At 39.8% G+C, this 27,752-nt stretch overlaps 2 protein-coding genes across 3 annotated transcripts in view; both read left to right on the top strand.

Moving 5' to 3' along the window:
- Positions 1 to 27,752, top strand: part of ATP5F1B (ATP synthase F1 subunit beta) — a 151,397-nt gene that overhangs the window by 107,414 nt on the left and 16,231 nt on the right. The window lies entirely within an intron of this gene.
- PTGES3 (prostaglandin E synthase 3) lies at positions 1,767 to 26,828 on the top strand. Of its 2 annotated transcripts, XM_036117139.2 has the most exons (8): positions 1,767 to 2,181; positions 20,378 to 20,491; positions 20,643 to 20,712; positions 21,207 to 21,305; positions 22,081 to 22,170; positions 24,450 to 24,512; positions 25,352 to 25,376; positions 25,674 to 26,828. In XM_036117139.2, coding segments are annotated over exons 1-8 (483 nt in total). In that variant the 5' UTR covers positions 1,767 to 2,179; the 3' UTR covers positions 25,694 to 26,828. The 2 variants fall into 2 exon arrangements, with proteins under 2 accessions (XP_035973032.1, XP_035973033.1); XM_036117140.2 differs by lacking the exon at positions 24,450 to 24,512.

The following is a 27,752-nucleotide window of genomic DNA, read 5'->3' as shown; positions in this document are numbered from 1 at the left end:
GTGCCCCAATTTTTACATTTTCAAAAGGTTGGAAAAGAATATCTTGGGCCATCTGAATATAAGAAATTCAAATTTCAGCATTCTTAGTTTCCTTTTTTTTGAACACAGCCACTCATTTGTTTACATATTTTTATGGTTTATTTCATGTTACAAAAGCAGTTCAGAAGGTGCAACAGAGACCTTGTAACTTACCTGACTCTTTACGGTAAGTCAGCCAACCCCTGACCTAGATACTCTTCTCTCTCTCTTCACCTATCAAGATTCCTGCTTGAAATTCCCCCCATTCATTCCTGCTGTCACCTTTAGGAGGCTGTCAAAGAAGAGTTCTCAAAAAATTTAAAAACATAATTCTCGTACAAATATAAAATTAACATAAGCCAAATATTTATTTAACTCATTGATGGAACTAGTAAGATGGTAAAGCCGGTTTCAGGAGCATTTAAAGAACTAGGTATTTATAGACATAAAAATAAAGAGAATAAGGCTGCAGGTTAAACAAAACTGGCTAGTGTTCTACAGAGAAATAATACTATAACTTTGGGGTTAGCTTTTTTATCACTCAGAAATTTTGAGCTCTAAGTATATTATAAATAGCAAAGTCAAACATAGGTACCTTCTCCTAGAGAACAATCCTTGGGGAGGCAGGTTAAACCATGTCCCAGTATGAACTGAAAGGTCATCCCTCCACTCCTTGCTTTATTTCCATGTTAGGGACTAATTTTTCTTAACAAGGCCTGACCTAATCCTTCCAGTCAATATCGACCTCTCCTTTTATTCTCCCATTACTTTTTGTACTTCCGTTATAGCACTCTATCTTGATTTGTGTATTTTGTTTTCCCCAACAGGCAGTAGGCTCCTTAAAATCATAGTATTTGAAAGCTGGGATTTAACACCCCTTTCAAACGAAGCATAGTGTCCAATGTCCCTAGTTCCCATTACCTGCCTTGCTCAGCATAGACCGCTAGGTCCTTAATGTTAATACTTAGCCAATACTTTGCAAAATGTCTGAGAACACTTCAACTTCCTTCGTGTTCCAGCTAGCGGTGCACTGGTGTATTTGTCCTTTACTCCACTGTTAAGTGGCCTTCTAGAGTAGGCAGTACTGTTTTCGTTCTCTTGGTTACTACCCCTCATTAGAGCCTAACCAAGTCCAAGGCACAAAGCAGCAATTCCAGAGATAATGGTTGAAAACAGAGGGGAAACTCCTCCCCCAATAAATGCGTTTGGAGACACCGAGTGTCCCGGTCTCTCCATTCTCACAAACCTGGACTCTCGACTTAAATAACCTCCCTGTCTCACCCACAGCAGTAATTATCTCAAAGCAGGGGCAAATGCCCGCCCCAAATGGCAAACGTTCCTCCTCAACCAAAGACCTCAAATTTCCGCTGCCTCTGGAGGGGGTCTCCAAACTTCAGAAAAATGGCCAGGTGCCCCCAAGCCTTCGATTCTGAAGTTAGCCTCTTTCCGCAAATATCACCAGCACAGGCTTTTCACATCTTTTTGCGGGAGAACGTTTCCTCGGTGGACTGGTTTTACTCCCTCGATAGTAACCAAGCCGTTTCACTTTTCAAGCCTCCCCACTCTGCGTCCCTCCGCCTCAGCGTTCCTCCTGCTGTAAACACAGCCGTTTCTCCGGGAGACGGCCCGACCCGCGTGGCCGGGCGGTTAGGTGGCCAACGGTTTTCTAACGCGAGGGGGGAGCGCGGGAGGAGAGGCGGGAACGAGTCGGACCCGAGTGAGCCGACGCAGGGCGGGGCCAGCGCCGGGAAGGATCGCGAAGGAGCTGGGAGGCCCCGCCCTTTCCGTAGATATCTCTAGAAAACCGCGCAGGAGCCCGAAAACAAAGAGTGCGCACGCGCGGCGGCAGGGCCCGGGCATTTTGCTGCGTCACCAGCCGCCGCCCGGCCTCACCACCCCTCGCTCGCACGCACGCACGTTCATTCTCCGTCCTCGCGCCCCTTTTCCTACACTTTCCTCTTCTCCCCGACCGGAGGAGCCGCTCTCTCCGCGCAGTGCATTCTGGGGACCCAGGTCGAGCCCGCCGTCGGCTGAGGGTAGCGAGAAGAGGCCGCGACCGGGAAGAAAACGCCGAGTCGCCACCGGAGAAGAGTCGACTGCCCAGCAGCTGCCGCCGGAGAGGCCCGCCCACCCGTTCGCCCGTCCCCCTGCCCCGTTCACGATGTGAGTGCGACACCCGGCCGAGAGAAGGTCGTCCCGGAGGGAGGCCGAGGCCGCGCAGGGGGCTGCCGGGAAGCTGCCCTCACCCCTCCCCCGCTTTCGGCCCCCTCGGCTTTCTCCCCTCGGTGGCGGCAGTCGCTCTTTCTTGTGGTGGGAGGTCCAGTATCCATGTTCCGGTTACCGTTGGCGGGTGGAGGACATTTTTCCTCCAGATGTCCTCTTTCCCCACCTCTGAACCGTCCCTCGGCTTCCCCGCGCCGCAAATCCCACTTTTCCTCCTTCGCCAGGCCGGGTTACTCTAACTCCGTAACTTAGCCTTAGGTCTTCCTCTCCTGTGAGTTTTTTGCCATGCGGGCGCCCTGGAGGCGCGGACCCTCTTAGATAGACACTTGGCTTTTTTGGGTGGTCTGATTCTGCGGCTCCGTGATGTTGGGACCAGGCCCTGGGACAAGTGCACCTGTGGTGAGTGCTCCCCGAAGGCTGGCTGGCGGTGCTCCTCGTAGAGCACCACGCGGCCTTCCGCCGTGAGCGACAGGTACTGCTAGGCAACTGCAGGGAGGTCATACCGTCACCACAACTTCTTTCTCTCCGGGATCGTGATTTCTTGGGAATGGGTCTTTCCAGGCCTCCTCCTAACTCCAGTCTTTTGATGGGAGTGAAGGTTGCCAAAACTCAACCTTGTCCCAGGCCGCGAGGAGTTAGTATTGAGCAGGTAGTTCGCACGTGTCGAGTGGAAAGATACTTGGGGACGTTTTCTGTGTTCTACATTAAACTTGAGGTGAGGTTTCATTATCCTTTTTAAATTAACGGTGAAATAGGTACGTAACTGCCTTCTTGTTGTCTTTGAGAGCTTAAATTTGTTTACGTTGAGGTGACAGTTTTTTGGTTTTTGTTTTTTAACAATTTAGTTGATTATGGTAAAGAAAAAAACCATAGTGATTTTTTAAAAAGATTTTATTTATTTGACAGAGAGACACAGCGAGAGAGGGAACACAAGCAGGGGGAGTGGGAGAGGGAGATGCAGCGCCCTCCCCCCCCCCCCCCCCCCCCCCCCCCGAGCAGGAGCCCATTGTGGGCTTCGATCCCAGGACCCTGGGACCATGCATGACCCGAGCCGAAGGCAGACGCGTAACGACTGAGCCACCCAGGCGCCCAACCATAGTGATTTTTAAACGAATAGGAATCTTTGGCATTCCCACTTCCAGGCCTTACATTCTTCTCAGGAAAATTTCCGTCCTTCTAGATGTGAGAATTGTCGGTTTTATAGGTTTTTTTGGTACTAACTCCTCCCTAAAAGTTTTGTAGAGAGAGTAATTGAAGAGTAGCAATTTTAATTCCTGTGAAAAGTAACACACTCTCAAAGGTTTACTTAATAAAATAATGATACAGTTGGTGAGTATATTGGACTAGACATCTCAATGTATAAGTAATGGATACACTACAGCTGGTTGATGATGGAGAGCAAGCCTCAAGAACACAGTAGTATTGTATAAAAGGGATATATTAGAATTTTGGAAGGATCCCACCCCCCGTGGTATCTAACAAAATACTTCAATCTATGTAAAGTAGCTTTCACTTTTCCCTTTGAAATCTCTGTTCCAAATAATGTAACAGGTTTGTCAGTTTTAAAATGCCTTTTATACTTTGAAACTCCATGAGGAGAAAATAAATTGTCTGAGAAGCTACCAACTGTTAATAGACTAATGTAGCCAAACAAAGTATCTTTTCACTAAGAAGTACCCTTAAAATGACTTGAAATATACTTTTGGGAGGTCACATGAAATAAAGAGATAAGAGACATTAGGTAAATAGATTAAAAACTCAGATGAAAAGTGTAATAATCAGTATTCCAAAAAGCAGTCCTAAGTTACAAGAATGCTACATTCGGTGTGTTTTGAAGAGACCAAGTAAATCTCCTCTTTAAATGCCATCTTGCAAATTATTTAGGGGATCTTCTTGAACTAATGACTTGAATAAGTTTACAAGATAAATATTATGAATCAGTTGAGTTGAAAAAAACCTTTAGTGGGTCATCCAGTTCTGGAAGAATCTGGCAGATAAGCGTTCATTTTGTGGATGTTTGCTATTAACATTTTATCTATTTTATTTTTTAAAAACTTTTTTGTTTAAGTAATTTCTGTCCCCAGCCTGGGGCTCGAACTCATAAGCCCGAGATCAAGAGTTGCATGCTCTTCTGACTGAGCCTGCTATAAAACTTATTTTAAGGTGGAGAGAGACATTCATGCTTGGACATTTTAAGGGTTTTACAGTCTCTTTTTTTCTCACTTGAATACTCTTTAGTATTGGTTTCTAGATACATTTCTTTGAATCAGGTTTTTATAATAGTTTACATAAAAACTCAATCTCTCACCCCCTTTGGAGAAGGCCAGATTTTAGGACCTCTTCTTCTTCTTCTTTTTTTTTTTTTTTTAAAGATTTTATTTATTTATGTGACAGAGAGAGACACAGCGAGAGAGGGAACACAAGCAGGGGGAGTGGGAGAGGGAGAAGCAGACTTCCCAAGGAGCAGGGAGCCCGATGCGGGGCTCGATCCCAGGACCCTGGGATCCTGCCCTGAGCCGAAGGCAGACGCTTAACGACTGAGCCACCCAGGTGCCCCAGGACCTCTTCTTCTAACGTGGAGGTGGGGGTGCTAGTTTGCTTTTTTTTTTTAATTAGCTATTGTAGTTGGTTCTAATTCTAATTTAGACTCTATGACAATAGATACAAAGTAAAAGGTTTTGTTTTTTAAAGGAAAAGTTTTCTGTTTGTACTTTTGTTTGTAAGTTTTTGTTGGATTTTTGTTTTTAGTAATCTCTACACCCAATGTGGGCCTTGAACTCGTGACCTGGAGATCAAGAGTCCCATGCTCTTCTGACTGAGCCAGCCAGGAGCCCCTGTTTTATTTAGTTTTGATCTCTTTGAAGTCATTCTTCGGGTTGTTTTCTACTTGAGTTAAATTCTCCAGAAACGTACTCTAGCATTGGTTAAAATCTTGAATATTTTGCCATCACTGAGTTTTGTAGAATTGAGTCCCCAAAATAAAATCATCAGTCTTTGGCCTCCAAAACAAATTGTAATAGTGAGCATATGGTATATGGTTAATTTCTGTAGGTTAAGAGTAACTGATGGCTTTTGTTCAGTGTTGATTTCCTAACCAATGTAACCTGGCAACTGGATTTTCTTCTTTTTCTCTGTACTTAGTTAGACTTTAACTAGAAAGCAGTTGAAACTGGAAGTGACGAATCAGTTAAGTGCTGGCAAGTATAAACTGTTAATTAAGATACCCATGTTTAATTGTATTTTCTGTTTCAAAATCTTCTCAGAGCTGTATCATTTTGGGGTCTTGGGTGGTAGTGATTGTCACTTCTCAGGAAGAAATACCTTTGTAGTATGGGCTGTTTAGAATCAGTCTAGTTCTTAAATGCTTAAGATATCTGAGTTCCTAAATTGGAAATTACTGAACCTAGTGTATTTTGCTACAGAAATACAATGTGTGTTTTAGTAAACTTTCGCCATCTACTGTGTAGATTGGCAATGATAGATTTTTTTTTAATTTTTTTTTAGATTTTATTTATTTGAGAGAGAGAGACAGAGATAGAGAGAGACAGAGATAGTGAGAGAGAGAGCACAAGTGGGGAGGAGAGGGAGAAGCAGGCTCCCCACAGAGCAGGGAGCCCGATGCGGGACTTGATCCCAGGACCCTGGGATCATGACCTGAGCCGAAGGCAGCCGCTTAACCGACTGAGCCACCCAGGTGCCCTACAATGATAGATTTTAAATTGAGGCTGACTTCTCTGCTTCCCTAGGTCACCTTTGAACTTTCAGTTTTTCAGGAAGATGCCAATTACTTTAAACATTACCTTAAGCAGTAGTATGCCCTCCCCCATATTGTATTCCAAAGCCATAATGTGCCGTTGTGCATTTTCTGTACAGTAGTTGATCTTCATAGGTTGTCATACTGTATTGCTAAAAAGTGTTTGTCAGGGCCTTTCCAACTCAGCATTTTAATTATCTTTGTGTACTGGAAGGATCCAAGTTACAGGGAGGTGTTCTGAAAATTTTTTGTATGTATTTAAGTTCCAGGATCTAGTTCTTCAAATACTAATTCGGACAGTGCTAATTAGTATAAGGAACTGCCCTAGATAGGATTAGAACTCAGGATTTCTGACAGAAGGCTTGTTTTTTTCCACTTTACAAAAAGGGAGAATAATTTTACAGGTGATCCTTTTATTTCCAAAGAAAGAAATATGTCTCTGTAGTTCTGTTTTATTATCTAAACGGTTTCTGTTAAAACCTGTGCCACTTCTTGACATATGGTAACGGAGCCCAGAGGCTCTGAAATTTGTAATGGAGGCAATGAGACAGTGACCTTGTTTGAGTCTTACTTGTATGAAGAAAGATTACTGTATCTACTTTGGAGATGTTTAAAAGGATATGTGCCAAAGAAAGGAATGTAGGAAGGTTGGAGTTGCTTGGAAGAAAGGCACTAAGGTTTGGAATAAATACTATCTTTAAGAACAGCTTTCACTTTTATGTTTTATTTTTATTTATTTATTTTTTTAAAGATTTTCTTTATTTATTTGACAGAGAGAGAGAGTACAAGCAGGCAGAGAGGCAGGCAGAGGGAGAGGGAGAAGCAGGCTCTCCACTGAGCAGGGAGCCCGACGCGGGACTCAATCCCAGGACTCTTGGGATCACAACCCGAGCTGAAGGCAGCCGCCTAACCGACTGAGCCACCCAGGCGCCCCTCACTTTTATGTTTTAGAGTAGGGATTACCAAATAAAGGAACTAACACAGAGGTTCACAGATGTTCTTGGTTTGCCCCTTTTTGTCTTAGTAGGTTGTTTTTTGGGTTTTTTTTTTTTGTGGTGGTGTTGGCCAAAAGGAGTAACCTAGCAGTTCTGTTTATTATGGAGTTCAGTCCAAAAACTTAATTTGTCCAAACAGCCTTATAATCTTTGAAAAATTAATACACAAAAGTTGAAAGAAAAATGTCATTTTTTTTATAACCACAGTTACTAATGGAATATATATGCCCTTTGGGCACTGTAACTTCTTATACCTTGAATTCAGATTGGATACTTCTGTCTCAATTTCTGTTCCCCACCGATTTTTTTATGGGTTCCCCCTTTTTATTTTTTTATTATTATTATTTTTTTTTTTTTTTAAGATTTTATTTATTTATTTGACAGAGAGAGACACAGCGATAGAGGGAACACAGCAGGGGGAGTGGGAGAGGGAGAAGCAGGCTCTCCGCGGAGCAGGGAGCCCAATGCGGGGTTTGATCCCAGGACCCTGGGATCATGACTGAGCTGAAGGCAGACGCTTAACGACTGAGCCACCCAGGTGCCCCTCCTCCCCCCCTTTTTAAATCACAACCACCAAAAATCTATCTTTGCAAAAGTTAAAGTTAATGGAGAGGGATGTGGTATAGTCTACTTTGAAATTGAATCACCTGGTATCTTTTTTTTTTTTTAAGATTTATTATTTATTTATTTGAGAAAGAGAGAGCGAGCACAAGCAGGGGGAGCAGCAGGCAGAGGGAGAAGCAGGCTCCCCACAGAGCAAGGAGCCCAGTGCGGGGCTTGAACCCAGGACCCTGGGATCATGACCTGAGCTGAAGGCAGACGCTTAACAGACTGAGCCACCCAGGCACCCCCCGCCCTTTTTTTTTCTTTTCTTTTTTTGAAGATTTTACTTATTTATTTGAGAGAGAGCATGAGAAAGCACAAGCAGGAGGGAAGGGGAGAGGGAGAAGCAGACTCACTGCTGAGCAGGGAGTTCGATGCTGCAGGACTCCATCCCAGGACCCTGCGGTCATGACCTGAGCCAAAGGCAGATGCTTAACCAACTGAGCCACCCAGGCGCCCACCAACTGGTGTCTTGACTGAGGTTGAGTATCACTAAACTTTTCTCAAATTTAAAATATCTTGCAGTAACCCTGTAAGTTTTTCGTGGTGCCCTGATGGACCTTGGCACATAATTTGTAAGCCACGGGACTAGCATGTGTATTCAGATCACCTTTCCAGAAAGTTTTACATGGTAGTCCAACTGACCTACAGATGATCTGAAAGTATGAGAAGCATATCTTGGGATTTGTTTGAGAAAAGAATATGTGTGTAAGAGAGTGGTATTAGACATTTGTAGACAAGGCTTTTGATGAAGGAAAAACTGCTCAGCCTATGAACCTGGAACAGCTATTTCCCTTTTTATACCAGAATTTCATGTTTCCATATCATTTCTCACTTAGAACAAACTAAAAAAGATTTACCTGTGTCTTGATTCTGTTTTGCAAATGATAGACTATTTGACAAAATTAGTTTTAAAAAATCAGTAATTCTGAATTTTATAACCTCTTACTGCTGACTTTTTCTTGGTTTTAATGAGTTTTCTTCTATAACCCTTGATGTTTAGAGATACTCTGAGATGTATAAAAGATTAGTGAATCTAGTCTTTTAAAGAAGCTTCCTACTAAATAGAAATGTTTATTCCTAGACCTAGAATATATTTACTTCATTATTAAGCTTTAGTAAAAAAGCTAGTCTTGTGATTTCTGTTGCTTTATCTTTGAATTCAAAGTGATCCTTTAATTCAGACAAATAATCATTCTCTATTAAGAATAAACTTACAAGGGAAATGGTCATTAATTACTTAAGTACAGTTGACCCTTCAGTAACACTGGTTTGAACTGTGTGGGTCCATTTAGGCAGATTTTTTTCCCAGTAAATACAATACAGTACTGTAAATGTATTTTTTCTTTTTTTTTTTTTAAAGATTTTATTTATTTATTTGAGAGAGAGAGCACAAGCGGGTGGGAGGGGAAGGGCAGAGGGATTGGCATAAGCGGACTCCCCACTGAACAGGGAGCTCAATGCAGGGGTTGATCTCAGGACCCTGGGATCATGACCTGAGCGGAAGGCAGATGACCAACTGAGCTACCCAGTGCCCCCCCCCTTTTTAAGTAGGCTCCATGTCCAGCATGGGGCCCAGCATGGGGCTTGAACTCAGAACCCTGGGATCAAGACCTGAGTTAAGATCAAGAGGCTGATTAACCTACTGAGCCACCCTAGCACCCCTGTAAATGTATTTTTTTCTTACGACTTTCTTAACATTGTCTTTTCTTTAGTTTCATTGTAAGAATACGATGTATAATATATATATAGTATACAAAGTATGTGTTAGTCTACTGTTTACATTATCAGTGAGGCTCTGGTCAACAGTAGGCTATTAAAGTTTGAGGGGAGTCATAAGTTATGCTTGGATTTTCAACTTTTTAGAGTGTTGGTGCCCCTAACTCACATGTTGTTCAAAGCTCAGCTGTCCTGATAACCAGAGAATGTTATCTTTTTTTTTTTTTGAGAATGTTATCTTATGATGTATAACCTATTTACACATTAAGAAAGATAAACTGTAGGGGCGCCTGGGTGGCTCAGTCGTTAAGCGTCTGCCTTCGGCTCAGGTCATGATCCCAGGGTCCTGGGATCGAGCCCCACATCGGGCTCCATGCTCAGCAGGAAGCCTGCTTCTCCCTCTCTCACTCCCACTGCTTGTGTTCCCTCTCTCACTGTGTCTGTCTCTGTCAAATAAATAAATAAAATCTTTAAAAAAAAAATTAAAAAAATAAAAAAAAAATAAAAAAAAATAAAAAAAAAAAAAAAGAAAGATAAACTGTAGTTAGTAATGGATCTGATCCCTTTACCCCCATATTTCTTAGAAGATTTTTGGACTAAATTTCATCTAACTTGAATGTAAGCTTTGTTTTGTTGACTGCTGTATCCCCAGAACAATTCCTAGCCCCATGTTTAATAAATATTTGTTTACTGAATAACATTCAAACTCTCAGTGTATTTTAGCTGCTAGGCTTGGCTACATGAGGTGCTTGATAGTAAGGGTTGGGCCTAAGGGGTTTTTTACAATTAGTCCTGTATTCTGCTATATCACATTTCAGCCAAATTCAACTATATCTCCTGTAGAAAGTAGATCAGTGGTCAGTAGTTGAAAGATAAAGTTGATGAAAGCCATCTGTAAATTAAATATCTGATTTTATGTCTTGTTAATTGAGGTTTTGCTGTATTGGGGGAAATCTGGAAAAGAAGTACCGCCAAATCCATATATACCCTCAAAGTACATTTGACTTGTTTGTGAGTCCTTTATTTTGGGAATAGTTTGTTGGTTATGTTTTGGATAGACTAACTGATCTGTCCTTCTAAGAAGTTGGGGGTGCCTGGCTGGCTCAGCCAGAAAAGGGTGCGACTCTTGATCTCAGGTTCCGGGAGTTTGAGCCCTGCGTTCAGTGTAGAGATTACTTAAAAAAAATAAAACTTTTAAAGAAGTTAGCTTTTCAGTCAAAATTAATATTCATTTTCCCTTTTTTCCTGTTTGATCAATTTCTAAATGAGGCTATCAGTTAAAACAGATTTTTAAATTTTTGCCTATTTTTATCATAAAGATTGTTGTTAATGAACATATCTGTGTATCACATTTTTCAGTCCCATAAATACTTTTACAGAAGTAGGGCATTTTTTTAAAAAATGGTTATTATTGCTATTTTTTCCAGTACATTTGTCTGTGCTATAAAGAGCCTTTTTTTTTTTTTTTTAAGTAGGCTCCGCACTTAGTGTGGAGCCCAACACAGGGCTTGATCTCATGACCCTGAGATCAAGAGTCAGATGCTTAACAGAGCCACCCAGGTGCCCCAAGAGCCTCTATTTTGTGACCAAATGATAGTATCCTAATTATTTCCCAATGATTTAGAGTAAGGAGTCCAATACTAATGATGTTACCTTTGTATATGATAGAAACTTTTTTTTGTTTTATTTGTTTATATGTCAGAAAGAGAGAGAGCACAAGCAGGGGGAGCAGGAGAGGGAGAAGCAGGCTCCCTGTGAGCAGGGAGCCCAACGTGAGACTCGATCCCAGAACCCTGGGATCATGACCTGAGCCAAAGGGAGACACTTAACTGACTAAGCCACCCAGGTGCCCCTCTGATAGAGACTTTTCAAATTTATTTTTATTTTTTTAAAGATTTTATTTGTCAGAGAGCACGTGTGTGCGCACACAAGCAGGGGGAATGGCAGGCAGAGAAGCAGGCTCCCCGCTGAGCAAGGAATCAATGTGGGACTCGATCCCAGGATCCTAGGATCATAACCTGAGCAGAAGGCAGACGCTTAACCGACTGAGCCACCCGTGCATCCCAGATAGAAACTTTTTTTTTTTTAAGATTTTATTTATTTATTTGACAGAGAGACAGCGAGAGAGGGAACACAAGCAGGGGGAGTGGGAGAGGGAGAAGCAGGCTTCCCACCGAGCAGGGAGCCCGATGTGGGGCTCGATCCCAGGACCCTGGGATCATGACCTGAGCCAAAGGCAGATGCTCAATGACTGAGCCACCCAGGTGCCCCAGATGGAAGCTTTTTTAAAAAGATTTTATTTATTTGAGAGATCGATCAAGAGAACACGGGGGAGGGGGGGAGCAGAGAGAGAAACAGACTCCCTGCTGAGCAGGGAGCCCAACACAGGGCTCTATCCCAGGACACAGATCGTGACCCGAGCCAAAGGCAGACGCTTAACTGAGCCACCCAGGTGCCCCATAGAAACTTTTTAATAAGGAAATCAGTCTCATTGGACCACTGATGTGACAGCAAGATACTAAAGATTTCTTAGGGAAATACACCAAAATGTGGAATTTTATGTAATCCTGTAGGATTAGCGTGTGTGTGTGTGTGTGTGTGTGTGTATTTACATCTCCCATGAGATTGCTCTAAATCATCTATTTCAGGGAGCCAAATTTGAATTATTGTGGTATTAACTTTGTAGGCCTCTCACTTCAATAGTAAAAGTTTTTTGTTTCATTAAGTTTTTTATAATTTTTTTTTTTTTTAAGATTTTATTTATTTATTTGACAGAGAGAGACACAGCGAGAGAGGGAACACAAGCAGGGGGAGTGGGAGAGGGAGAAGCAGGCCTCCCGCGGAGCAGGGAGCCCGATGCGGGGCTCGATTCCAGGATCCTGGGATCACGACCTGAGCCGAAGGCAGACGTTTTAACATCTGAGCCACCCAGGCGCCCCTGTTTCACTAAGTTTTGATGTACAGACTCAAGGCGTTTCATATTTGCTATTTGTGATGGTTTGGAGTACCTGCTCATAAAAATTTCTGGACATTGGAAATTCTGAGAGAAAAAGAAAATAAAGATGGAGTGTTGACCATAGTGTTGGTTGTAGAGACAAGTCATATGATGTAGAATTCTATGTGGAACTTTTTCCCCCTTCAAGATTTCCAAAGCTCTAAAGGAATGATAACTGCCATTAGTGTGTGTGTGTGTGTGTGTGTGTGTGTGTGTGTGTGTGTGTGTGTGTAACTACCCAGTAACAGAATAAACCAAATTCCTTTCCATTGTCTCCAGGGACATCTGTGACCTAGCTCTAACATGGTTTTCTTTTTTTTTTTTTTTTTAAGAATTTATTTATTTGAGAGAGAGAGAATGAGACAGAGAGCACATGAGAGGGGGGAGGGTTAGAGGGAGAAGCAGACTCCCTGCCGAGCAGGGAGCCTGATGCGGGACTCGGTCCAGGGACTCCAGGATCATGACCTGAGCCAAAGGCAGTCGCTTAACCAACTGAGCCACCCAGGCGCCCCTCTAACATGGTTTTCAACCTTCAGCTTTATGAACTTACCCCAAGTTATGTATGTCTGTTCTTCCAATTCACAAAAGGCTCGAAGTGGTTTTTGTTTTGTTTTGCTTTTAAAGATTTTATTTATTTATTTGACAGAGCACAAGCCAGGAGAGTGTGAGGGGGAGGGAGAGGGAGAAGTAGGCTCTCCACTGAGCAGGGAGCCCAGTGCGGGACTTGATCCCAGGACTCTGGGATCATGACCCGAGCCAAAGGCAGACGCCTAACGACTGAGCCACCCAGGTGCCCCTCGAGGTGTTTTAATTGTCTTATAATTCAGTATGCCTTGCACATAGTAAACTATCAAAAGAATTGCAGTGTTTGAGAAATGTTCCTTAGCAAATTTTTTCCATTTAGCTTTGCTGGTGGTCTAGTCTGTTTGGACTGCTCTAACAAAATATCACAGACCGGGGTGCCTGGGTGGCTCAGTCATTAAGCGTCTGCCTTCGGCTCAGGTCACGATCACAGGGTCCTGGGATCGAGCCCCGCATCGGGCTCCCTGCTCGGCAGGAAGCCTGCTTCTCCCTCTCCCTCTCCCACTCCCCCTGCTGTATTCCCTCTCTCGCTGTGTCTCTCTCTGTCAAATAAATAAATAAAATCTTTAAAAAAAAAAAAAAATCACAGACTGGGTAGTTTATAAACAGAAATTTATTGCTGTACCATTCTGGAGACTGGAAGTCCCAGGATAAAGGCACCAGCAGGGTCATCTTCTGGTGCTGGAACCCACTTCCTGGCTCATAGCTTCTTGCTGTGTCCTCACAGCAGGGAAAAGGGGGGTGGGGATCTCTCTGGGGCCTCTTTTTGTAAGGCATTAATCTCATTCATGAGGGCTCTATCCTCGTGACCTAAGCACCTTCCAAATGTCTTCTCTTCTATTCTCACCACACTGGGCGTTAGGATTTCAACATAAACATTTCAGGGGGATGCATTCAGACCATTGCACTGGTGGATCCTCAGATCCTCTCTTCTTTCTTTTTTTTTTTTTTTTTTAAGATTTTATTTATTTGACAGAGCACAAGCAGGGGGAGCAGCAGGGAGAGGGAGAAGCAGGCTCCCTGCTGAGTGTGGGGCTTGATCTCAGGATCCTGAGATCATGACCTAAGCCAGAGGCAAACCCTTAACCAGCTGAGCCACCCCAGGCATCCCCTGTACATTCATTTTTTTAAAGTGAAGGGTGTTTGTAGTTCTCTACAAATTTGAATTAAAAATCACCAGATTCTAGCATATTGAAAATGGTATTGGGGAACAAATAATGGTTTCCACTCTGTCTTTTTAAGACAAACTAAGAAGTTTTACTCAAAACGAATTTTAGGTTCTGCAAAATTTAGTTGTTTGAACCGACCTGGCCCTAATGTTGAGCTTGGAAGCTCTTGTCAGAAGAGCACGGAATGGGGGCGCCTGGGTGGGTCAGTGGTTAAGCGTCTGCCTTCGGCTCAGGTCATGATCCCGAGGTCCTGGGATCGAGCGCCGCATCGGGCTCCCTGCTCAGCGGGAAGCCTGCTTCTCCCTCTCCCACTCCCCCTGCTTGTGTTCCCTCTCTCACTGTGTCTCTCTCTGTCAAATAAATAAATGAAATCTTTAAAAAAAAAAAAAAAAGAGCACGGAATGTCCCACTGTGGGGGCTTTCAGTTTTGTTTTAGGTAATGGATTATTGACATAGCATATGCAGAGGTAAAAGAAAAGTTTTCATTTACTTCTATAGGTATTTACTATTAATGTGAACTGACTTACTTGCATAGTGGTTATGAATTTTGCCAATGTTAGTGTAAGGCTAGAGATAAATCCAATATAAATTAGGAGCTAGAATTAAAGCTAAACCAGCTCCTCTTTTGGTTAATAGAAAAAAGAAATGTTGTGATAAGTCAAGTGGGATTTCACAAGCAATTGAGTTCCCATGAGTGAATATATGAGTTTATTACTGGTTTAGGGTTAAGTATAGGGTCACCTCTTGTATTTTTGATGGTTTAGATCAGGATTACCTAATAAACATTAAGCTTTGCAAGCCGTAGATATCTCTGTCCCAAATGCTTGTTTGTAGAACTCTTTAAAAATATAAAAACCAGGGGCACTTGGGTGGCTCAGTCGTTAAGCGTCTGCCTTCGGCTCAGGTCATGATCCCAGGCTCCTGGGATCGAGCCCCGCATCTGGCTCCTTGCTCCGCGGGAAGCCTGCTTCTCCCTCTTCCGCTCCCCTTGCTTGTGTTCCCTCTCTCACTGTGTCTCTCTCTGTCAAAAAATAAATAAAATCTTTAAAAACATATATATATATATATATATAAACCATTTTTGGCTCCTGAACCAACCCTTGGTTTGGATCATTTAATTTTGTTATTTGGAAAATGACTGTATTTGCTCACTAGAGCTGCCATAACAAAGTACCAGAGATGGGGTGACTTAAACAGTAGAAATTTATTTCCTCACAATTCTGGAGGGTGTTAGTCTGAGACCAAGGCGTCAGCAGGATTGGTTTCTTCTGAGGCCTTTTTCCTTGGCTTGTAGATGGCTCTCTCCTGTATCTTCACAGGGCCTTCCCTCTGTGTCCTAATGTTTTGTAAGGACACCAGTAATGTTGAGTTATGGCCCACCCTAAGACTTCATTTTAAAGATCCTCTCTCCAAATACATTCTCATTTTGAAGTCTGGACGTTTAGGATTTCAACATATGAATTTGTGGGGGATACAGTTCAGCTCAAAACAGTGATCTAAAGTCTAGATAACTTAATGTGAATTTGAGGAAAGAAAAAAGATTCTCTGGTTCCAGTGGTTTCAGTATGAACAAACTGAAGAGCTAATATGCTAGTTGGTTTTTTATATAGCTATTGTAATAACCATGTCACCATTAGTGTGTTCCTTCTCTATTAGAGTCTTACTATAGGCTCTTAACATGCAACTTTTACAAGGTAAACATAATCTTCAGATTGTGTTAAGTTTGGCTACAAAAGCATTTACCCTAGTTTATTGAAATACTATTTGTAAAATGTATTGGGAGTAGAATCTTTTCATTAACCAAGTATAACACAGTTTCAAAATTAGAGTGGGTTACACCAAAGGAAGAAAGTATTCCCTGCCAGAATCATTTAATAACACTTTTTAAAAAGTACAGTGAACATAATTCCCCATCTACCTGTCATCTAGAGTGCTTAGCAAGCAGGCCTTTGCCACATTGCTTTATTTACCCCTTTTTTCCTTTCCTGAAGTCTTTTATTTTTATTTATTTATTTAAAAGAGTTCACCTATTTGAGAGAGGGAGAGAGAGCACACATACGAGCAGGGGAAAGGATAGAGGGAGAAACAGACTCCCTGCTGAGTGCAGAGCCTGATGCAGGGCTCAATCCCAGGACCCCAAGATTCATGACTTGAGCTGAAGTCAGACACTCAACTGACTGAGCCACCCAGGTGCCCCTGCTGAAGCCATTTATTTGTTTATTTACTTACTTGTTTCGAAAGATTTTTTAAATTTATTTAAGGGAGAGCACGGGCTTGGGGGTTGCGGGGGGCAGAGGGATAAGGAGAAGGAGACTCCCTGCTGATCAGGGAACCTGAGGCAGGGCTCGATCCTAGGACCTGGAGATCATGACCTGAGCTGAAGGCAGAGGCTTAACCAACTGAGCTACACAGGCACCCCCTCCCGCCCCCGAAATCATTCATTCATTCATTTAAAATATTTTATTTATTTGACAGAGTCAGCACAGGCAGGGGGAGCAGCAGAGGGAGAAGCAGGCTCCCCACCAAGCAGGGAGCCCGGTTCTGGGTTCGATCATAGGACCTTGGGATCGTGACCTGAGCTGAAGGCAGACACTTAACCGACTGAGCCACCCAGGCACTCATCGCCTGAAGTCTTTTTTTTTTTTTTTTTAAGATATTTATTTATTTGACAGAGTGCGAGGAAGGGAACACAAGCAAGGGGAGTGGGAGAGGGAGAAGCAGGCTTCCTGCAGAGCAGGGAGCCCGACGTGGGGCTTGATCCCAGGACCCTGGGATCATGACCTGAGCCGAAGGCAGACTCTTTTTTTTTTTTTTTAAGATTTTATTTATTTATTTGACAGAGAGAGAGCGAGAGCAGGAACACAAGCAGGGAGAGTGGGAGAGCGAGAAGCAGGCTTCCTGCCGAGCAGGGAGCCCGATGTGGGACTCGATCCCAGGACCCTGGGATCATGACCTGAGCCGAAGGCAGACTCTTAACGACTGAGCCACCCAGGTGCCCCCACTGAAGTCTTTTAAAGCAAACCCCATATACTTAAGTTTTCATCTTGAATGGACTTTTTTTTTTCATAAAAACAATTCTTTTCATGCCTAACAAAATTAACAATGATTTTCATATTATCTAATACCCTGTCCATATTCAGATCTTCACAGTTTCAGTAATCTCTTTTTTATGTTTAGGTTGGGATGGAGATACAGCCTAGGGTCACCAATTGTACATGTTTGATAACTCTTAGATTTTTTTTTTCTTTTTTATTTATTTGAGAGAGAGAGTGGGCGGGGGTGGGGGTTGGAGACAGAGAGTCTTGGGCTCCTCATTGAGTGCAGAGCCCCGCTCGTGGCTGGATCTCATGACTCTGAGATCACCACCTGAGCTGAAGCCAAGAGTTGGATGCCTAACTGACTGTGCCACCCAGGCACGTCTCTTAAGGTTTCTTTTAAGAGGCAGTCCCTCCTCTTCTTTATAGCCTTGATTTAACAGTATTCTGGATTTCTCACTTCCTCGTGGTATCATTTGAGTGGTTTCTTTTTCTCATATTTTTTGTAGACTGGCATTAAGTTTACTCCGGAGTATATCATGTTGCGTGAAATTGGGAGGTTTATGTTTGGTTGTCCTACTTTTCTAAGATGGATCATAAGTTCTTTATCAGTTGGTCATCTAATAATTTTTAATGGTTTCATCCATTGTTGATCACTGCCAAATCAGTTTAAGGGTTGCAAAATGGTGACACATTCCCCCTCTTTCCCCATTTTATTCCACTCCAAAGCTGAAATTCTGCAAAGAAGTTTCCTTCATGAACTGGTCCTATTCAGTCACCATGAATAAAAGGAAAGAAGGAAAAAATGCCTACTTCTTTATCTTTAACTGCTAATTTGTAGAGAATTGGAGCTGTTGTAGCATCTTTTGGTGGTCTAGAATTGTCATTGGCCAACGTGGGGAGACCCTTATTGTTGCCTCTGGTTTTGACTGACCTCATGGTTTTTAATAGCTTCATTTGCACAAGATGTCCCAACCTCATCTGTATTTCCCACCTCAGGACTGAGGTCAGCCATTTCTTTGTAGGAAACCCGGTTCCTTTAGTTGGAAATAGTATTTTGGCACTATGGAATTCTTTGTTCAGATAGTTATTATGAGCACTTTTTAAACATAGGACTATATGGTCATTTCAATTTGAAAATCTATAAACCTAAAACTATTTAAAGTTTTAATTATCTATTAAGTTACCAAATATTTTCAGTTACAGACCAACATGTTTTACCACGTTGAGAACACCATTTTGGTAAGAAAATGAGCTAAAAATAATGTATGACCTATTGTGACCTATTCATAAAACTCCTAACTTGTTTGTTAGCCATATTAACAGCAGAAGTTTGGTTAGACTTTTCTTCAGAGGCATGTAAAAATCTTTTTTTTTTTTTTTTTTTTAATCTATTGATAGATGCCTAAAGAAATAGCTTTTACCCTTGCTGATTTGCTGGTATTTGAAAACTGCCATCCATAATTGTTTACCTACTTTAGATCTGATATCAATATCCCAGAGTGGAATATAACTAGTCAAGTTTAACAGTTGTATAAAAATGCTGATGAGCACTTGGCTGCAACTTTTTGTTTTTAGGGTTGGGAATTGCAGAGCTTGGAAACAAAATTCCTTTCATTTGAGTTTATGAGTAGTGCCGGAACATAACGATAATTAACTTTTTAATTTTTAGGTTTACAGAACAGTTCAAAGAATACAAAAATTCCTGTATAGCCAGTAATTTTAATTTTTACATTATCAGTGCAGAACGTGCTTATTTTTAGAAAATAAGTGAACCCATTGAGAATAATGTGGTTCTCCTTCCTTTCCCTCATCGTCTTTCTGGTTCATTCTGTAGAGGCAAATCCTGTTGGGGTGTATATGTGTGTGAATTCTAGGAATTTTTATGCATATGAGGATATTTAAGAATTTTCTTAAAGATTATATTTTTAAGTAATCTCTACACCCAGCGTGGGACTCAAACCTACAACTCCCAAGATCAAGAGGTGCGTGCTCTACCGACTGAGCCAGCCAGGCACCCCATAAAGAACAGTTATAAAGAAACAGGGCACCTGGGTGGTTCAGTTGGTTAAGCGTCCAACTCTTGATCTCAGCTCAGGTCTTGATCTCAAAAAAAAAAAAAAAAAAAAAAAGAGAAAATAATCTTTATCAGCTATATTTGACTGCATTTGCTTTTAGTAGTTTTTAACCATATTCTAAAACATAATTTTAATGGATGGGTAGAGCTCTAGGTGGCTGACACCATGAAGAAGACAGGTATATTGCAGGAGACAGGAGCAGAAGAATAATAAGGAAAAAGCAAATAGTCCAGGCTCATTCTAGTATAGTGTCTGTCAGATACATGTGTAGATAGAGTAGAAGATAAGACTGTAAAACTTAATTCTTTAATGTCATTATTTAGAATCATAAAAGTTTGTTAGGAAAATTGTTCAAAAAAATGGTTTCTTGATAATAGTCAGAAATAAGCTACAGACGAGAACTTCTTAAAAAAACACTATCAGTTCTACCATCATCTCCCTTACCCTCCCCCTAGTTCCTAGCATTGTAAGTAGAAATGTTTAATACTGCATTTCTTTTTTTTTTTTTTTAAGATTTTATTTTTATTCTTATTTATTTATTTGTCAGAGAGAGCGATCACAAGCTGGGGGCAGCGGCAGGCAGAGGGAGAAGCAGGCTCCCCACTGAGCAAGGAGCCCAGTGCGGGACTCGATCCCAGGACCCTGGGACCATGACCTGAGGCAAAGGCAGACGCTTAACCAACTGAGCCACCCAGGCATCCCTAATACTGCATTTCAGTTGACAGTGGATTAGTTCTGTATGATTTCTTAATTCTGTGAAGTTGACATTTAGGAGCCAGGCTCTAAGGGAGTGGCACATAAATTTTGACAGGGCTTCCTAATGGTTAACCCTATTGAGCATTGTTTCATTTTTGAATTCTTTCCTGTTGTGAAATCAGTATCACCATGTTAACTTGGAATGCAGCTGTTAAGAGTAAAGATGTATTTGAAATTATAATAAACTGCCTCAAGGGGCGCCTGGGTGGCTCAGTTGGTCAAGTGTCTGACTCTTAATCTCAGCTCAGGTCTTGATCTTAAGGGTTGTGAGTTCAAGCTCTGCGTTGGGCTCCATGCGCATGGAGCCCGTTTAAATAATAATAATAATAAACTGCCTCAAAATGATCAGTGTTTGAGTGGAGGTGTACTTATATGCCATACTTTGGAGGTTATGTAAATACTCAGTTAATGAATTCCAGCTTAATTTTGTCTAATTTTATCTCTTTGTAGGCAGCCTGCTTCTGCAAAGTGGTACGATCGAAGGGACTATGTCTTCATTGAATTTTGTGTCGAAGACAGTAAAGATGTTAATGTAAATTTTGAAAAATCCAAACTTACGTTCAGGTAAATTACCATTTTACATCGTTGGGTAAAAAGCTTGTATTAGACAACTGACTAACTTTGGCTTGCTTGTTTTGTGTTTTCACTGAAGTTATTACTAATATTTATCTCTCTGAAGAGGCTCATATTTTTATTTATTTATTTTTTTACACAGTTGTCTTGGAGGAAGTGATAATTTTAAACATTTAAATGAAATTGATCTTTTTCACTGTATTGATCCAAATGTAAGTAGTCTTGATGCTTTAATTCCAATTTAAATCTGAGGAAATGGACATACATAAAGTACTCTTTTTAGCAGTAAGAAGTAATTGTTTTTCTTAACAGTTCAGAGGCTAACTGGGCATATTTATATTTTTGTGATATTTCCCTCTTAGAACTACTTCTCTGTATACTCTTTGTTCTTGCTATCACTGTTTGGACTTAGGGCAGTATTCTTGAGGTTTGTCTTAATCTAACTTTATAGAATCTTTATTCTATGATTGTATCATATTTAGTTAATTTTTTTAAGGTTTTATTTTATTCACCTTGTGCAGGGAGGGAAAAGTTTTTTGCAATTTTTATAGCTAATGAAATTTTTAGTACTCTAGGGGATGTTTCTTTGAGTTTAGAGAAAATGTAGCGAAAAGAAATTAGAGTTGAAGAATGACAAGCTACTTTCTATTCTATAGTGATATTGGAGAGATAAATGGTGTGATAGTGCTTTTGTTTTTGTTTTTAGGATTCCAAGCATAAAAGAACGGACAGATCAATTTTATGTTGTTTACGAAAAGGCGAATCTGGCCAGTCATGGCCAAGGTTAACAAAAGAAAGGGCAAAGGTATGTTTCTTTCTGTTTTTGGGAGGGAAAGTTTAACATTTTTATTTTAAATAATAAAAGACACATTTGTTTGGCATGAGGAATATAGTGTTTCTGTTTCATAGTTACGTGTTATTAAAGTCTTTTGTTCTATGTTTTTTCCTTCTTTGGGTTTTATTAGTTTTAACTTAAAACCAAAGGTGGTCAGAACAAGTCAGTCACTAGTTGATGCAGAATCTTTTGCTGAATTCAAGAGGCAGATTTTTCTTAGAATGCTTTATAAGTTTCTTATGTATCATATGGGAGCATATTTTAGTGCTACAAAAATCAGTTGCATCTGAGAATAGTTCCTACCAATAAATGAATTTTGTTTCATTATCATCATCATCATCATCATTTATTATTTTTTAGGTAGGCTCCACGTGGGTCTAGTGTGGAGTCCAGGGAGGGGCTTGATCTCACAACTGTGAGGTCAAGACCTGAGCCAAAATCAAGAGTCAGAGGCTTAACTGACTGAGCCACTCAGGTGCCCCTGTTTTTGTGTTTGTGGGTTTTTGTTTTGTTTTTTTTCTTTAAACTAGGATTGTTTAACAACTGTGAAAGAAGCTTTGTGAGACTGTCTTGACTATTACTACTGCATTTGACTTCATTCTGATTTTTCTAGTCTATTCTTTTTTTGTATGTTAATTCCATGCCGTACTAGTATGAACCCACAGTTCCAAAAAGATAGTTTTAAGGTACATACCTGTAAGTTTAAGTTAACCTAATCATGGGGTGATGTTTGTATTATCTATAGCTTAATTGGCTTAGTGTGGACTTCAATAATTGGAAAGACTGGGAAGATGATTCAGATGAAGACATGTCTAATTTTGATCGTTTCTCTGAGGTAAGTTCTTGTTAAATGCATTTTGCCACCTCTCAGTACATTTCTATGTGAATTTAATTTGGTTTTAAAGCACCTAGTGGTATTTAAGACCTGAATTACTTTACTTTAAAGGTCATTCTGCAGCAAAACAAAGTAAGATCTTAACAGTGGTCATTAAATCCTGAAGTTTAACATTCTTTTATAATTAAAAAAAAAATTAGTGGTAAGTTCTAAAGTTGATGCATACAGACAAAACGTATTATCAATGCAATATAGCTTGGGGGGGTGTTGGTTGGTTGGTTTTATAGCTAGTTCTTATTCTTACATTGAAACTGTTTTTTTTTTTTAGGAGCATGGATAAGTTTGCATTTTAGAGCCATGTAATATGAATATAAACCTTTAAACACAAAAATGGTAGTGAGATGTGCATAATGAGTGGTGTGTAAGGATGTTTTAGTTTGCAAAATCAAGGAAAGGATTTAAGTAAGCCTATTTTTCCAAGATGTTAATCCAAATTCACATTGCCATGGCCAAAGGGAAAAATCATTGATCTCCCTTGAGGTAGAATAAACCTTATGAAATAAATGTACAGCAGTAAAGCTGGTTAGAAAAAGAATATTAGGGGGGCGCCTGGGTGGCTCAGTTGGTTAAGCCACTGCCTTCGGCTCAGGTCATGGTCCTGGAGTCCCGGGATCGAGTCCCGCATCGGGCTCCCTGCTCAGCGGGGAGTCTGCTTCTCCCTCTGACCCTCCCCCTCTCATGTGCTCTCTCTCTCAAATAAATAAATAAAATCTTTAAAAAAAAAAAAAAGAAAAAGAATATTAGGTTCTAAGTTTGAAGATGAAATCCATTTCATGGCAATTTGAAGTTTTAATTGACTACATTTTGTTTATATTTCTTCTTTGAAAACTAAGAGCTAAAAAGTAGTAAATAGTTATGTATGCAACTGCTTCGTCAACATCTCCTCACATGGTTCCGGCACCTTGATTTCAAATTAGAGGGAAAGGGACGATATGAAGATTCTCTTCAACTATGCTGTTCCTATTCCTTACCTGTAGTAATTGGTGCCACCATTTTACCTAGCTGTGCATGACACAGCTTAACACTGTTCTCTTTTACTGTCCGTATCCAGTATAGCATTAACAGCTATCTTTTGTTCTGTTTTTTTTGTTTTACTTCCTTAATAGTTCTTGAATGTATTCAGTTCGTTCTCTTTTGCCATTGTATCCTCAACAGTTAGCATTATGCTTAGCACATTTTGAGCATTTTTCCTGCTCAAAGAAACTTAACCAAAGTGTTCAACACTGCTGTAGGGAATCTCTTTACTAGTTACTCATATTATTCAACACTAGGTTGCCCAGAACTTTTATACTAAGCAATTTTATAGTTAGGTATCTTTTAAAGGCCTCTTCTAACTCTAAAGTGCAGGTAAGCATAGATTTTGGAAGTTTTAAATTTTTGTTTATAAAGTTATATATGTAACCATATATGTGAATATTTTAAATTTTAAAAAATTTACAGAAAAGTTGTAGCTTGGGGACATAAGTCCCTCCCAGTCTATTAATAAATTAGTTTGGTTATTTGTACCTTTTTAAGTAATTAACTGCTTGCTTTATGATCAGAAACTAAAGATAGGAAATTAGTATTTCATGTAAGTATATTCTGTTGTTAGTCCCAATGTATTGTGAGTATACAAGAGTATTTACATATACAAAGGTATTATAATAATATAATACAAAGGTATTATTCTCTATAGTATGTACCTTTTATTTCAAGAATTATGTATATTTTCTGTTTTTAACATGTTATTGCTCTTTAGTCTTTGATTTAGCATTCAGGCCTTTTATACAACCTAATCATTCTGAAGGTCTTTAAATCATTTATTGGTTCTTCACAATATTTAAAACTATAATGAGAATACTATAATACACATGCCACTTAGCTTAAGATACAAAGCTTTACAACTACAAATGAATCCCATTCTTTTCTTTAGGCACCAGAGGTAAGCACTATTCAGGATTTTGGTGTTTAATTTCTACATCCTACATAAATATCTTGCTGGATAAGTTTTAATAACTTCACTTTTCTTCAGTGAGAACATAGTCTTCCTACAAGTTGTCAGGATTTTATGTAATTACCTATATAATCTACCTTTTCCAGAAAGGAAGGTACTTAACATTTGTTTTGCTTTTTTTATTGGTGGAAATCTGTGGACTTAAGGTTTATTCTGGAGCTTGCAACCTAATAACTAGGGCTTAATTTAACATCATTTTTAAAACTAATTTTTACACTTCAAATAGATGATGAACAACATGGGTGGTGATGAGGATGTAGATTTACCAGAAGTAGATGGAGCAGATGATGTAAGTCTCTAAATTCTTTTCTCTGTTTACTTAAATAGTAAGAAACAATGTATTTATAGGTTGTTTTATATAGATTCAGGATTGCTTTTTTTGCCACTTCTTGTTGGTTTTTTTTTTTCTCTAAGAAATACAGGGAAAAGCAATTTTTGAAATGTGCTCATTTTTGAAGGATAGGTATCTACTAGGGACAGGTGTCCCATGGACCATTCTTAAAGGGACCAGATCTCAAGAGAGTCACTGCATAGAGACATCATATGCCTTATTCAATTAAGAGTTAGTTTAGGGATTATTTTGACTAAGTTAAACGGGTTTTGCAGCAGGATTGGTCAGAAACCATAGAGTGAATAGATGGACGTTATGAATCTGTAAGAAGGGTAAACTGGATAACTTTCTCAACATTCCACCCGCTGGCATCCTGCTAACATCTTCAAGAAAGTTGTTCAGTACAGTTTGAAAAATACTTAATTCAACAGCTAGGATTGGAATTCATTGTCTTCTGTCAGTCCAGTGGTTTTCACAGTGAGCCATTTTCCTCTTCCATTGAATGCCAAGAGAAACCATTTATACCAAGTTTCAATCAGGTTGATAGGAAGGGATTTAAAGGATGAGCACCAATCAAAAGGCACACACCTTACAGGGAGGTAGATCCTCAGCTGTATGTCTGTTCATCTTAAGTAAACTTGTTCTTAAGTCCAGTGATGAAATTCATAAGCTTGATATAACCACATATCTTTGCTACTTTAATAAAAGTACAGTGCTTCAGGTTTTTAAGGCAAACTGTTCAGTTAGCAGAGTAATGTTTGATCAGCTTGGTAACTTTAAAATTCTTCCTTCTGCAGGATTCACAAGACAGTGATGATGAAAGTAAGTATATTTGTAAAAAGGATGTTTACACAGTGATATTTCCCATCAAAGACCACAAACTCTCAAAATAGAGATGTTAACTTCTTTACGATTCTTGGAAGAAAAATTATTTCTTCACGGCCTCTAATAAGATAGCCAAAGCAGAAATTTAAATGATTCAAAATTTACATTAAACAAGACAGACAGTTCCCTATGAAACTATTTAACTACTGTTGACTTTTTTTTTCTTTAAATAAAACTTGGAAGTTGATAGATTGTTCCCTTGTACTTCATACTAATCTTCTTTAAATCTTTCAGAAATGCCAGATCTGGAGTAAAGAATGTTGTCCACCGGATTTTGAGAAAGAAAAGTAACTTCTCTGCAAGATTTCATAATTGAGAGAATTCCTGAGTTGATAGCTCTAAAGGCAGATGCTGTATTTGCCTCCTTTAACCCATTTTTCAACCTGTTTGTTTTTTTAAAGGCTTCACTAAGGGTTGATATGTACCATTGTATGGGGCAATTTTAAGTCAGCTAAGGCAATAACCTTATGCATGAACTTTTCCCAGACTTCCATGATGCTGTTGAGGTCCTAGGCAATTGATACAGCAGTTGTGATAAATAAAAACATTTCACCTCAGTCTCCTTTACTTCATAACATAGATACTGACATGATAGGAAGCTCTTGGCTTAGAAGAAAGATAACTAAATTTTAGATTTTAGAAAATGGACTCAAAGTGGCTTATGAAACAAATTGGTTGATACCTTAAACTTGGTAACTTGTTGTTCCTCTGGTATATCCTCCAGGATTATTCCACTAAAGTTCTTATTTTTCGAAAAATTTACTTCACATTATTGTAAGTGATCACTTGTCAGTGTTCCAGATGTATCTTAGCTAAAACTAGTGAATGCCCTAACTTAGGTGGTTTTTGAAGCCTGTACATTTGGTATTGTTTGACCCTTAAACTTTTACATCTCTTAGCATGGAGGACGAAGAAAGGCTGTACATTGTTGCTTGAGAGTCTGTACATTTAGACCAAATTGTATTTGCACTGTCAGTATGGCAAATGAGTGAAAAAAAAATGTTAATACACTATTGGATTTTTTATTTCTTTTTTTGATTCAGCTTGTCCCAGGCTGAAAACCTCAATTTATGTTCATGACAGTGGGATTTTTTTTTTTTTAATGTCTACATTCTTTCTAATAAACTGTTGGAAGACTTTTTTGGCTGTCCTTTTAAGTGTCTGGTTTACTGTAATTTCATGTATTACCATTTACTGGAATGGAGTTTTTATTTTACTTGAGGAAGAATTTGGGAATATTCCTTTGGGAAAAAAAGGCTTGCTGTAATGTCAGGAAACCTTTTAAAAGTGGATCTGTAACAGCAAATTGTAGATGCACTTTGCAGCAGTTGGAAAAGAAAGTGTTGTGATTTGATTGAAATAAAACTAAATGTGTTGTCCTCCTGTAAATCTTTGAGCTTCTGCATTTTGGCAGTTTTTATTCCCTCTAACTTCTGTGTATTTGTCATAGCATAGAAATGCTTCCTATTTCAGTATTTCTTTATGTCCGACATTAAGGACCTGTGTTACAGGCAGTATTAAGTGCTGGGGATATAAAGACAATCCTTCAGGTACTTGCTGTGCACAGGGAGTCATAGGTTAGGCACGGGGGACGAACATTGGACAAAAACTTGAGAGATGGGAAGTGTGCTATAATAGGTTTGCATAGGGCATTATGGTGATTTCTAAGGAAAACACAACCTTTTTCCCTTCCCCTGTTAAGTACATGACTGTTCAGAGTGATACTCAAAAGCATTTTCTTGAAATGCTACAACTAGAAAATCTGTCCAGGAGGCCAGAGCATAACACTTGGCATTCAACTCTGTTTTATTATGTTATAGAAGTATAACATGGGCTCTGGTTCTGTTAAGGAATGCAGTTTCTTCAAAGTCCTAGATTTTTTCACATTGAAAGGTATGTTTGAACTTCTGTAGTTTTTTTTTAATTATTGTTTTAAACTTGGTCTCCTTTGGGCAGCAGTTCTTTCTGCCCACAGGTCCCGTCCCCGTGCTTTAATAAAACCACGTTTTTGCACCAAAAACAAAAACAAAACAAAACTTGGTCTCCTTTGGAGCATACCAAAGGCATTAGTGTGATTGATAAGTGTAGTACTTAGCTTAAGGGTAAAGTTTTTAAAAGTTCAACTACATTTTTAGTGTAGTTCTCTTGCAAAGCTATTTTTGTCAATCAGTTCTAGAAGTTAAAGATTCATTAAGGGTTCATTGGTTTTATCGCCAGCCATTAAGCTATAGCAATAAAGTATAGCTTGATGGATTTCTGATTGCATCCTGTGTCTCCTAAGATTTTCTAAATTTAAATTTATTTTGTGTTCAA

The sequence above is a fragment of the Halichoerus grypus genome, chromosome 6 (genome assembly GCF_964656455.1).
Source record: "Halichoerus grypus chromosome 6, mHalGry1.hap1.1, whole genome shotgun sequence".
Taxonomy (NCBI): Eukaryota; Metazoa; Chordata; class Mammalia; order Carnivora; family Phocidae; genus Halichoerus; species Halichoerus grypus.
This window is presented reverse-complemented; position numbering and strand designations above follow the sequence as displayed.

Coding starts and splice junctions, on each gene's coding strand:
- PTGES3 (XM_036117139.2), top strand. Junction 22,171..24,449: donor ATTTTGATCGTTTCTCTGAG/GTAAGTTCTTGT, acceptor CACTTCAAATAG/ATGATGAACAACATGGGTGG. Junction 24,513..25,351: donor AAGTAGATGGAGCAGATGAT/GTAAGTCTCTAA, acceptor TTCCTTCTGCAG/GATTCACAAGACAGTGATGA.